The 13949-nt window shown below is 38.8% G+C and overlaps 1 protein-coding gene across 2 annotated transcripts in view; it reads left to right on the top strand.

The window, feature by feature from the left end:
- CCDC146 (coiled-coil domain containing 146) overlaps positions 1-13949 on the top strand; it is a 115312-nt gene that overhangs the window by 61653 nt on the left and 39710 nt on the right. For both annotated transcript variants that reach the window (XM_030307818.1, XM_030307816.1), the window contains exon 3: positions 12942-13024. In XM_030307818.1, the coding sequence (XP_030163678.1) occupies positions 12942-13024 (83 nt within the window). The remainder of the gene's footprint in view (positions 1-12941; positions 13025-13949) is intronic.

The following is a 13949-nucleotide window of genomic DNA, read 5'->3' on the forward strand; positions in this document are numbered from 1 at the left end:
TCACTTATTAAATATTTTTGTGCACTTCAGTGTCAGTTTATTCTAGATGCTCAGGATACATCAAGTGAACAAGGGGGTCAAAGATATTCTGCCCTAACTTAAACATTTGTACAACACGTAAAAAGGCTGACACCAGAGTAATGAGGATTGGCCCCTATTTTCATGGTTAATAATTTTAGTGGACAATATTGAATGGCTTCTACACACTAGCAACAAACAATTTAAAATTATATTGCAAAACAATTCCATTTACAATAGAACCAAAAAGAATAAAATACTTGGGGTAAATTTAATAAACATTAAATGGTTTGTCTAAATATCCTGCTATGATTTAAAGCCCCCTACCAGTGAATCAACAAGAGCAGAACTCACCTATGAGAGACTCATTTGAGACCTAAAGACACATGCAGATTGAAAGCAAGGGGATGGAGAAATATTTATAATGCAAATGGATGTCAAAGGAAAGCTGGACCAGCAATACTTATATCAGATGAACTAGACTTTTTTGTTCTTGTATTGTTTTTATCCTGTTTTGGTATCAGGGTAATACTGGCCTCATTGAATGATTTTTTAATGTGTTCCCTCTTCCATTATTTGTAAGAATTTGATTGTCATTATTATTTTTTTTTAATGTTTGATAGAAGTCACCAATAAAACCATGTGGTCTTGGGCTTTTATGTGCTGGAAGATTTTTGATTCCTAATTGAACTTTCACTCTTGTTACTGGTCTCAGAAGCTTTCCTACTTGTTGGATTCAAGACTTATGTTTCAATCTTGGTAACCTGTGTGTTTTTGGAATTATCTGGGGTTTTTTTTTTCTAAGTTATTTGATTTCTTAGTATATAATTGTTTATAGTGATCTATTATCACACTATGTATTTCTGTGGTATCTGTTTTTTCTTCCATTTCTCACTTTGGCTTTTGAGTCTTCTCTCTTTCTTTCCTGGTTTATGTAGTTAAAGCATTGGCAATTTTGTTTATTTTTTTGGAAAAACTGGTCATTGCTTTCAATGTTATGTTATTATTTATTCTGGTCTCTATTTCATTTATTTTTGATATGTCTTTGTTATTTCCTTCCTCTACTAAATTTCAGCAAAGTTTCTTCTTTTTTTAGTTCCTGGTGGTATAATATTAAGTTGTTTATTTGAACTTTTTTTCTTAATACAAGCATTTATGGCATAAATTTCACTCTAACATTATGCTTTTTCTGCATCCCATAGATTTTGGAATATTGTGTTTTTCTTTTGTTTAGAGACATATTTTGATTTGCTCTTTGGTTTCTTATTTGGCCCATTGCTGGTGTAGTAGTGTGTTGTTTAATATTTACATGTTAAATATTTAATATTTACATTGTAGATTTTCCAGCTTTGTTTTATTGCTAATCTTTAGTTTTGTACCATTGTGGTTGGAAAATATACCTGGTATGATTTCAGTTTTCTCAAATTTGTAATATTTGTTATATTTCTTTTTATGTGATTTAACCAGGGGATTCTTCTGTGTGTACTTGAGGAGAATGTGTATTCTGTTTTTCTTGGATGAAATGTTTTATACATATCTTTTAGCACCATGTGTTCTGAAGTATGCTTCAAGTAAAAAATGTTCTTGTTGGGAAAAAAAAAGGAAAAAAAACAAGAGTGGAACTCAAACAACCCCATATTCTGCTCCCAAGTTTCCATTTTATGGTATCAATGGGGAAATTCAAGCTGCAACTTTGGGTTTTTGTTCTTTTTTAAAGAACACTTCTGCAATCAACAGTGAAAGGCTTTATTGTCCATCACAATCTGCCCGCTAGAAGGGGAAGTGGAGGGTGCTGCTGGTGCCGGTGGCTTCCTGGATGCGTCTACACTAAATAAATTGTTACTTATGAATACTGGCAAGAGCACTGTGGGGCAGAAGCATCTTCAAAACAGGAAGGTGGGCACCAGAAGTCCCAAGTTTCTTTGTTGTGGGGAGAGGTTATGTCCCTTACCTGTAACCTTACGGTCCAGAGCTGGGGATCCCTGGCCTGCAGCCAGCTGACAGGGGTGGTGCTGTCAGCAGACCAGAGAAGGTCTGAAGGGTGGGTGACCACACCTACCCAGCAGCAGAGAGAGCAGCCAGGCCTGGGATCCAACTCACATTCGCAATGACAGACCCTTATGGCAGGGTCTGAGCAGCGGCTCTGGTCTGTGAACTACAAAGTGAGATGAACAATTGACCAGCTGTGGACATGACCTTCATACATTCACAAATTTTGTGTGAGAAATACCCTGGCTTTTGAGGGCCCCAGCTTTGTTTCGGGGTTCTTGCTGCCTAAACCAACTCAAGATCTATAAAGGTGCACTAGAGGTGGGACCTCTGGATGTGAAAGACTGAAAGCTGATTGGTCAGAATCAGCCAGCAACACAATCCTTTCTGGGGTTCATGCCACCCCTGCCCCCAATGCCTACTCCTCTGGTTCCTATTTTGTGACGTTCATCATTCACTGGTTTTAACCTGGCTCTTTTTCTTGACTCCAGTTATGTTCTGCCTCTCATGTCTCTGGCCCAGTTAGGTTCTTTGCTCTCAATCATTAGTTCACCCTTTGAAGCTCTTGAAGAGACATCTGGGTTTTAATCTGGCTCATTTCCTGCCTCCCAGGTTCACAGCCACTCTAACCTGCTACATTTCTCCTCATGATCTTTGGAAGAGAAGGGGAAAATTTTTAAACAAGGGAAAACTGTAATCGTAGTTTCAGGGGGACAAATGTGAGTGTTTTAAAGGAATGCCACCCTTTAGCATGTATGTGTTTAGGCCTGCTTTTTATTTATTTGGCTGCACATGTTATCTTAAAACTATTATAACTTAACTTTGAAGTCTTACATATAGCTAAGCAGTTGCAGTACTCATCCACAGTGTCCACTGCACTTAATGCCTTAACTCTTGGGAGGCCCTGTTTGCCACTTGTAGCCTCCCCCTCCCATTCCTATGATGGGCCACCAGAGGAGGAACAAGACAGCTGTGGGAGAACAGTCTCTGGCCTCTTTGCTCATCCTGTGCGCCCTGCCAGCCACACAGAAGGGAGGAGAGAAGCTGTGGGTGAGGCAGCTGGTTTTGTACAGCACATTCTCTGCTCTTTCGAGTCTATGTTCAGGCCAAGTTACCTTGCTCTGTTCCTCTTTTATGCCCACCTTCTCTAATGGGGAGGTTGGAATGGAAGGAAGTGAATGAACAAGAGTTCTTCCAACTGCATCATTTGTTTTAAGATAAGGTGAAATCAACAACAGTTTAGTGAACACTATCGAGCACTTACAAGATACCAAGCCATGTGCTAGGGCTCAAAGATGAATAAAGGGGTAGGGATTCCATCATCAAAGAGTACACAGCCTGGTGGGAAGAAACATGTTTAATCATTATTTCGTTAATAGTGTATAATGAGTACAATAGCAAATGCATCTAAAAAGACAGAAAAAGAATTCTGCTTGGCAGTGTCTCTGGTGGTGACCACTGAGATGTTTCAAAGGTAGAGTAAGAGCTCTCCAAGTGGACAAGAGAGAGAAGAAACTGAAGATAAGGGAATATAACATGCAAGGCATGGTATGGTTGGGAACTGCATTCTTTTTCTACTGCTCTCTTAACCAATTACCACAAATGCAGTGGCCTAAACAACACACATTTATTATCTTCTAATTCTGTAGGTCGAAGTCCAACACAGACCTCAGTGGACTAAAATCAAAGTTTAGGTGGGACCACATTCTTTTTGGGAGTCTCTCTTAGAATTTCTGGTTCTTTTCCTTTTCTAGTTCCTTGAGGCTACACAGAGTCCTTGTCCTATGACCCCCTTCCTCTGGCAGGTCAAGTCCTTCTCACACTTCCAATCTTTCCTCCTCATTCCATTTCATCTCCCTAACCCAGCCAGGAAAGTTCCTCTGGTTTTAAGGACTTTTAAGGACTCCTCTGAGTAGCTGCGGCCTGGCCAGATAATCCATAATAACCTCTGTATCTCAGGGTCCACACTCTTAATCACATCTGCAAGATACCTTTTGCCCTGTAAGGTAAAATATCTCTAGAAATGTCCCAGTGATCAGGATGTGCACATCTTTGGGGGCAAAGGGGAAAGACATCATTCTGCCATTCACATGAGATGACCCAGAATTGAAATGGTCACAGGAGATTTAGAAAGGGAGGAAATAGGTTTGGAGAGGGTGGCAACTGCCAGATAATGAAAGCCCTTGAACAGCATGTTAATGGACCTAGAATTAATCCTGAAGGTGATGGGATCCTTTGAAGGGTTTAAAGCAAGGTGAAAACTGTGTTTTTAAATTGTGTTTTGCTGGCAGCATGGAGGACATATTCAAGGGAGAAAAGACTTGAAGTCAGAGGAAGTGGTTATCTAATTGCCACATGCTCAGCAAAGAGTTACAGATTCTGTTTATTCTATAAAACTATCTGACAATATCTGGTTCAACAAAACCTATAGACAAAATGCCACATGATAATACATTTCTCTCTAAAAAAAAATGGTCACAATACCTGAATGTCGATATTGTGTTAAGGAAACAATTTCATGTATTCCAGGTGTTAGACAAAGAAGACATTTATTATTCTTTCACCATAACTCCCATAGTCTTAACAAGGCCCTTGAACAAATCAAATTCTAACTAGACCAGTAACAGCATGTAGACTCCCCTGTTTGGGGACCATCAGCATGTAGGAGGTAGTTCACACTATGGGAATAAATAAGAGGCCCTGGGGAAAGTAAGTAATTTAAAAAGAGGAAAAGGATAAGGACCAAATCCTGGAGGACACCAACTTTGAAAGGGAGGACTGGAGAAGAAAACAGAAGAGTAAGAGAGAGAACCATGAGATGATATAGTACAGTAACTGGAAGAGGAGAGAGTTCCAGGAATGATAACTCAATAGTAATAAATGGCATAAAATCATCAAGTAATCTAAGGACAGAGGAATGTCATTTGAATATAATAATTAAGAGGTCATTGGGGCTCCATTTCCAACTAAGATGGAGTAACAGGAACCAGATATACCCTCCTACCTTAAACAACTAAGATCAAATCAAATTAGATGAAATGATGGTTTTCAGACTTTGGACAACAAATAGCACAGGACAGTAATCTCTGAGGGGAGAGGGTAGGTAAATAAATTAAGAACTATCATCGCCCCATCTTACTACTCAGTGTTTCCAAGTAATGATAGCTTAGGGAGGGGGACCCCAAGCAGAACTAAGTGATCTTGCTGATTTGTGGAGACAGAGTTTGGGATTCATGGAGGCCAAGTTGGCTAAAATACATAGGTGAGGAGAGGGCAGAGTTTCACAGAGAGGAAGCTCCAGAGAACTGCAGAGGAATATTGGTCAGTGCGTGCTTGGAAGGATACTGCTGAGGCTGGAGAAAGAACTCCCAGAGAGGAGGGTGTTGAACCATATCTGGAACTCACATAGAGCCAAATCAGGACAGAAAGACCTCCTGACATATGGGCACTGATTCGGTAGTGGGGCCAAATTAGCCTTAAACAAAAGATCATTCTGAACTTCCTTAACAAAGATTACAAGTAAGCCTTGAAAGGATCAAACTGTTTCCAAGTAACTCAACTGTGACTCACAATGCCCAAAAATATTTAAAGAAATATAAAAAAAATCCATTTCCCAAAAGCGTAAAATTCACAATGTCCGGCACGCAAAGAAGCAGGAAAATATGACCTATAATGACAGGAAAAATCAAACAATGGAGTAGACATGGAAATAGAATTAATTGACAAGGACATCAGAACAGATATTATACATATTTTAATATTGGGGAAAAGGTGGAAGGAAGCATAAACATAATGAGAGAAGAGAAAGTTATAAAAAGACTTGAATTAAACTTCTAAAGATGAAACACATAGTATCTGAGATGAAAAATTCACTGGATGGGATTAATAGCAGATTGGACACTAAAGAAAAAAAGATTGGTAGGTTTTGGTAATAATCGACACTATTCAAAATGAAACAAACAAAAAGGAGTATAAGATAAAAGAGAACATCAGTGATCTGTGGACATCAAGTGGCCAAATATATGAATAATTAATCACAGAAGGAAGAAGAGGGGGGCAGAAAAAATATTTGAAAAACCAACATCTAAAATTTTTCTAAATTTCATGAAAACTATAAGCTCACAGATCCAAAATTGTGAACAAATCTCAGGCCAAACAAAACCACATCAAGATATATCATAAACAAATTACTGGAAAACGGTGGTTAAGAGAAAAATATCAAAATCTGCCAGAGAAATTAGTCATACATCCATTTATTAGTTTGGTTAAGTGCTGGCAAGCCGGTGACTACAACTCCCTGAGTGCCCGGAAGGTAAGGGGGTGGAGACACAGAACAGAGACTCCTCTCCTGAAGAAAGCTGAAGTGAGAGTGAAAGAGAGAGAGAGAAAGGAGCACAGCATCCAGCGTAGATTTTGTGTTGTTACGGGTTTGTGTGTGTGTGTGTGTGTGTGTGTGTGTTTTGTGGTTTTTTGGTTTTTTTTAGAGACAGAGAGAGCAGGAGAGAGGCAGATGGGGAGAGGGAAGGGGAGGGAGAGAGACAAAGAGAGAATCTTAAGCAGGTTCCATGCTCGGTCCAGAGCCCTATGTGAAGCTTGATCCCAGAACCCTGGGATTCATGATCTGAGCTGAAATCAAGAGTCTGAGGCTCAACTGACTGAACTACCCTGGCACCCCTGTGTTGTTTGTTTTTTAAATGAGAAAGACATTCATAGGTTGAGGATAATGTCAATAATGATAATAATAAAATTACTGCCATTGATTAAGCCCTTGATCCTAGATACTACACCAAATACCTCATATGTAATTACTAATGTAGTTCTCACTATGGACTTATGAAATGGGGACTACTTCTGTCTTTTTGTCTTTTACAAACTATAAAAACTGAAGCACAGCTTGATTAAATATTACTCCAAGTTACAAGGTCAAAAAGTAATAGAGCTGAACAAAACAAAGACAGAAAAAAAGAGACAAACAAAAACACAGATTCAAATGAGAGAACTGATAATTACCAGAGGGAACCAGGGGAATGGGGGAAATAAATGACGGAATAAGAACACTAATGATGAGCACTGAGTAATATTTAGGATTGCTGAGTTGCTATATTGTACACCTGAATATAATAGAACTTATACTGGACTTTAATTATACTGGAATTAAAAAAAAAGTAGTAGAGCTGGAATTCAAATCAAAGTCCACTTGTGATGTACTTGACTACAATACTACGCTGAGCCAGTTAAGAGGGAGAAATAGAGATTATAAAAGAGAGGGAGGTATAACTGTTGCTTTAATGCCTAGGAAGAAATAGGAGAGTATATATTTGAAAACACAGATGGATAGGCTTGCCTTAACCAAGAGGAAAGGAAGACTTCATTTTTGAAATTTGGGGGAAGAAGTTAAGGGTGGGTGTGGCTATAAATAAATAGATCTTTTGATGTAGATGAGTTCAGGTGGCCTAATTTTGTTTGGTGAATGAGTTACCTATAAGGGAAAGCTGACGCTTGATATAACAACCAAGGCCGAAAGTCAAACAAAAGGAGTAAGGAAGCATTGTTGAGAGCTCAACTGCATTTGGAAACTGCTTCAAATGGCTAGATTGTTTATTTCTAGTAGAGAAAGGGAGCAGGTGAGTGGCAGATAAGGATCCTAAGGATATTTATGCTTTCAAGTTTATGCTACCCCGACAAAGCCAACTATTCATGAGGATAAGATCAAACCAATAAGTAGGTAATGTCAAAGAGGCAACAAGAATAGAGTAGGTTAAAAACCATGGTCACTGTGGTTGCCCTGTAGACGCCCACACAAACACCTAATTGTTTCCTCATGCTGACCCCCTTCCAGATCAGTTCACTTGGTGAAAGTTCTTACTTTCCTTGGAATGTCTTAGAATTTCCATTTTTGAAATTTTTTCCATATCATTACATGCTATCCATGAATCATGAACTCTTGTTAAACTTTCAGCTCTAGAGTAAATGTTTCCTTCCAGTCTCAATTACCAACAAGGCAATTCAGTAACACAAGTACCTATTGTGCAATCATATTTATGAACTTAATGACATACTATCTAACCTTTCCTTATGTATACTCTTTGACAATTTGAATTGGGTCTTATGCACTATTTCTTAGATCCCGCATTTTTAAAACATGACAAACTTGTTTTCTGTGCCCACTTGTATCATGCAGTGTGAAAATGCAACTATTTTTTCCATGTTTATAAGTGAAACATTTCATCTATTAGAATTAAGTCTCAAGTTTCCAACCAGAGATAGACCTGCTTAAGGAGACAGCTTACAATTTCACAGAAAGTCACTGTTTGATGAGTATTACATCTAGATTATGAATTTTATTTTTAAGGAGGCTAAAATCCATTCTTTACAGTTTGGTCTTTTTCTTTTTAAGACAGATTTGTTTTTAGGAAAGTAGACCAAATAAAAGATAGCTTATCAATCCTCTTTCTAAACGTCTATGACTTAACTTTTTCCAATTTATATAGAAACTATAAAAACATATCAGATGTTTTGCCCTGCCAGCTTTCTTGACAGATTTGTAGGCATCAAAGGCAGTATGGCTTCTGGAGTGTTGGAAACAAGTAGGAAAGGAAACCTCTCTAGCCGTCCTGCTTTTTCTGTGGCCATAAAACCCACCAACACGCATCCCTGGCCACCTACCACCAGGCTTCCATTAACTGGTATTTTAGAAGAGACTTAACTTAGGGAAAACACAGCTGAGTTTTCACTACCTTTGACCTAGAATCTGTCTGTATATGCCAGTTGGATCTGATCATGGCACACTTTAGTTTGAAATTTTGCTCTGAATCTCTGTTGTTTACAGCAATAGTTTTCAAGCATGTTTTAATAACTTCTTATTATTAAAAGCAATACATATGTGTTGGAGAAAATTAGAAGATACAGATAAACAAACATAAAAAGACAAAAACCATACATTCTTACTGACCAAAGAACATCATTTAACATATTAGTTTTTATTCTTCTACCTTATTGATATTTGCTATTTGATGAACTATCATTACAGTCTCCTTTAATTCTTTAAATGTGGTTTCCTTTCATTGTTGGGACATATTTATAATAGCTGCTTTGAAGTCTTGGTTAAGTCCAACACCTGCTACCCACCTAAAGAGTTTTTGCCGTTTTTCCCCCTATTTCTTTGAAGGGCTCATAATTTTTTGTTGATAATTGGACATTTTAGATAATATATTGTAACAACTCTGGTTTCTGAATCTTCCCAGGCTTCTTGTTGTTGCTGTTACGTTTTTGTTAGCATTGTTCATTTGCTTATTTGTTTAGTGACTTGGCTGGACTAATTCTGTGAAGTGTATCTCCCCTGAAGTGTGCATTCTCTGATGTCTCTGATGTAGATATTCTTGCCTTTCTATTTTAAACCTTGCCCCACCCACCTGAATAGGTCTTTAACAATAGGAAGGTGGGGGAGATGGGCTCTTTACTGGCTGCCAAGCCTGCCTGGAATAGTTCTTCCACAACATGGACCTCAGGGCAATGGAGGCAGTTCATGGTTCATGTGCCACAGTCTCCCACCGTTCTTACTGAGTTTCAGATTTTATTAAATACATACATCTAAAGTTTTTGCATGCCCTTAGGTCAGTTTCCAGGGACTTTAAATGGCTGTGTTAGATAATTCTGGTGAGTTTAATTAATGTTTCTTTGAGGTAGAAGATTCATCAAGCTCTTCAAGTGACCATTCTGGAAGTTCCATCCCCTGGAAGTGGTCTGTAATTTGTAATTTTACTTATTTGCTTTAACTTACAATGTCAAGGAAATGATTGCAAAATACCAAATGCAGTTATTTACTAACAATAAAACTACTGAGCATAGTGTAAGTGTTATATAGTTTCTTTTGTGTCTAGCTTCTCAAACTGTGAGCTACTTTAGGACAGGACCCATGTCATATTTACTTCTGCTTCCATCATGCAGGACCATGGGTGAGACAAAAAAGTCTTTTCATCTTGAAAACAAAACTATAAATACTCTATTTGTTTCTAAACAAAGGAGTCCATAATTACCAATGGCTTACCTAGTTGACTAATTACAAGACTGGTCCCCACATGGTCTTCATATCACACACATACACATGCAAACACACATTCACACACTCAACCTTTTCATAACTTTTTTCCCAGTACTTTTTCTCCTTTAAGAGTGCCCTGATGCAAAGTTGTTTTTTTTTTTTTTTTAACATATTAGACCTTGAAGGCACAGTACCTATGTCCTATACTGTTTTTAGGAACCAATGAAAATGCTTGCGATCTGAAGTAAATTACATATTAGCTCAAAAATACAGAAAGCAAACTGAAAAACCAGAATGTGTTTAATTAAATATCTATAAAATGTAACATTAGGTCAACCTACCAACAGCAACTCAACACTTAAAAAGTTACATGTAAATTATATTTAAGGTGGCATATGAATACATTTTAAGATATTTGATATAGCAAGAAGTAGAACCTTCTCACAGGGCTTAAAAATCTTGTTTACCCAGGATGGAGCTTCCTCAGAAAGTTAAAAATGGAACCACCCTGGATCCAGCAATTGCACTATTAGGTATTTACCTAAAGGATACAAAATTACAAATTCAAAGAGACACATGCACCCCGATGTTTACAGCAGCCCTATGGACAATAGCCAAATTATGCAAAGAGCCTAAATGTCCATCAACTGGTGAATGGATAAAGGAGATATGATGTATATATACACACACGTACATACCGTGGAATGTTACTCATCCATAAAAAATGAAATCTTGCCATTTGCACCAATGTGGAAGGAGCTAGAAAGTATTATGCTAAGCAAAATAAGTCAGTCAGAGAAAGACAAATACCATATGATTTTATTCATATGTGGAATTTAAGAAACAAAGCAAATGAACAAAGGGAAAAGAGAGATAGGAAAACCAAGAAACAGACTCTCAACTACAGAGAACAAACTGATGGTCACCAGAGGGGGATAAATTTGAAAGGTGATGGGGATTAAGAAGGGTACTTGTGTTGAGCACAGGGTGTTGTATGGAAGTGTTGAATCACTAAATTGTACACCTGAAATTAATATTACACTGTATGTTAACTAACTAGAATTTATATAAAAACTTAAAAAAAATCTTGTTTACATATCTACCCATATACAGAAAATGAGGGTTGTGAGGATTGGAACCCAGGTCTGGTACCAGCTTGTAGGTGACTCTCAAAATATCCCAAACACTTTCACAAAAGGGTTTCGTAGTGGATTTAACACTGTTTTTTCTACCCTGATTTGGGTAGAGAGACCATGAAACCTTACTGTGGAGACTGAGACCATCACATTTTATCAGCCACACTCATTCACTCATGCAGCACATGTTTGCCAAGTACCTGCACCAGGTCTGGGATTCTGCTGGCTTGGGGATACGGTGAAGAACAGAGTAGCCCAGGCCCTTTCTTCATGGTGCTTATACATGAGTTGGGGAGTAACATTTCTTTAGTCACATTTCTTTATTACTGCAGATTGTAATATGGCATCTGTTATTAAGTACAGCATTCTTTTGGGGTGAGTGGTGTGTGTATCTATCTTAATTTAGAAGTCAGAGAAGGCCTGATTACAAATTGATATTTAAGCTGAGGTATGAAGAAAGAATAGGAGTGAAGTCAAGGAAAAGTGAGGAATGACCAGCACAGAGACTCTGGGGAAGGAAAGAGACTCGTGCATTTACAGAAATAAAAGGCAGGCAGTGTGGCTGGAGCACTAAGAGCTTGAGAAGCGGGTTGGAAAAGAAGACTGGAAAACAGCAGGGTCACGCAGCACCTCAGGGGTCACACCCAGGGTCTTGAATCCTATTCCACTTGAGTTCTGAACACCCAGCATAGCAAAACCTTGTTTGATTTTTTAAAAGCTCTCCCTGAAAGTAGACAGACAAGGGCCTTGAGTGGACACAGGGAAGGCTAGGGGGACAGTGGAGGTTTCGTTATTGTGGGATGTCACTTAGACTAGCCAGGGATGTCACAGAGAAAGGAGAGGGAAACAGATGGATTCAGGAGATATTTTGGAGGTAAGAACCACAGGGCATTGATAAACACAAATCTTTCCTTTAGCTCCATTTTTTGATACTATGTCAGTAGCAGCTCAGGTAAAGTCAAACCTAACACAAATGCTCACTGCATTATGGTAAAACTTCAGTGTTTTGTGTTGCACTGTGATGTCTATTACTACTTATCATCTAGTTCTGAGAGTAAAAGTTCTTTTACCCAAAATGAAAAAGAAACAAATAATAGCACTTTACGTACCAAACAAACTCTCATGTTTCTTCAACAGTAGAGGCAGAGAAATTGTGGTATAGGGGAGTGGTCGTGGATTTTTAGAGCTGGACCACTTGGGTTTACATCCTGACACACCGCCTTTAACTAGCTCTGTAACTCTGACACAAATCACTTAACTTTCCAAACATTAGCTTAAAATGGCGATTCATCCCTACTTCACAAAACATCTTTGAAATAACTGAAATATAACACTTGCTTGTAATAGACGCTCAGCTATTACTAATAAATAATTTATTAGTTATCTCAACTTACAAATTGTTGTAAGTTTTTAACTTAACATCTATACTATTCAGGCTGTTTGCTAAAACTAGAAATATGTTTTCTTAGAATTGGAAGAACTTAACTCAATTCCTTCCCTCAATTTACAGATGGAGAAATCATAGTCTAGAGAGGTAAGAGCCTTGCTCAGGAACGCAGAGCTTACTGGAGGCAGAATAGAACTAGAATTATTTTCTGCAAACACCCAGCATTTTGGTAATATACCATCCTGTCTGGTGTGTTTCCTCTCTAATGTCGACTGGAAAGATCTTATAAGATATCCATATATCTATTTTATCTCTGCTTTAAGCATAAGGAGTGTGATGGCTAATCGTGGTCTTGTGTTCTCTTTGTTAGTTACATGCTATGGGAAAACTTCCTGGAACCCGAATGGCAGAGTTAAAAGCGAAGTACACCTTGCTACATGATACCGTGATAAGGTATGCTATTTGCAGACGTGGAGACATCTTTTATCATATTTATATTTCTTTTTTGTGATGGGATCTATCTTGTTTTTTATTCTCCCAAAAGCAGGCCTTGAGGCAAAGATTTGAGTTCAAGTAGTTTGAGAAGTGATACCGGAAATTATCGTGGGAGAATGGGGAAGTGAGATGGGGAAGAGAGGAATCCAGCCAGGGTGTGTTAATGTGCAGGTTAACACTGTGGCCAACTGGTGCTCAGTCTCACTGAGGACCCTCTGAGTGTGTAGAACACACCTCGGAACTCTCCCACCGAAGGGTAAGGAAACTGGGATATTTGTCCACTAATTTCCATCCATCGTTGATCAAAGATTACTCCTAGGGAGAGGAGCCCCCCCGCACTTCTAGCATGCCTTTTGAGAAGCCAAGTAAGTTGCTATGGCTAGACAAAGCTCTCAGGCAGAGGCACACAGGTCTGTCGGGATGTACGGTAACTGTCCACCAAAGCTACAGGTGACCCCAGAGTGGGCCAAGGGGATTTGGTGGGGCACTGACATTATCTACTACAGGACACTCCTACAGCATTCCATGCTCCCCACCTCCCTTCATGCAGTAGCACAACCCCAGGCTACATCTGCTGAGGCTTCAGTTTTCTCACCTCTTCCTTCTACCCTAGGCTACTCTCCTAATCTTAGTCACAATCAACAGCATGTAAGAATATGCTTCCACAGGACAATTCCACAAAGTTTCCTAAGCACCTGCTATCAGCCAGTGGGAATCAAGAGGGAAGGAGAGTGAAGAAAGAAGGGAAATCCTGTTCTGCTGCTACTCCTTACTACTCCCCAGCCTCGTTCTTCCTTTTCTCCATAACCTCCTGCCTCATAACCTGGCATAGGGTCTTCATCAAAAGCCAAGGAGAGGCAGCAATGGATAGAAACTCCCTCCT

This window comes from Lynx canadensis, chromosome A2 (assembly GCF_007474595.2).
Source record: "Lynx canadensis isolate LIC74 chromosome A2, mLynCan4.pri.v2, whole genome shotgun sequence".
In the NCBI taxonomy this organism is placed as follows: domain Eukaryota; kingdom Metazoa; phylum Chordata; class Mammalia; order Carnivora; family Felidae; genus Lynx; species Lynx canadensis.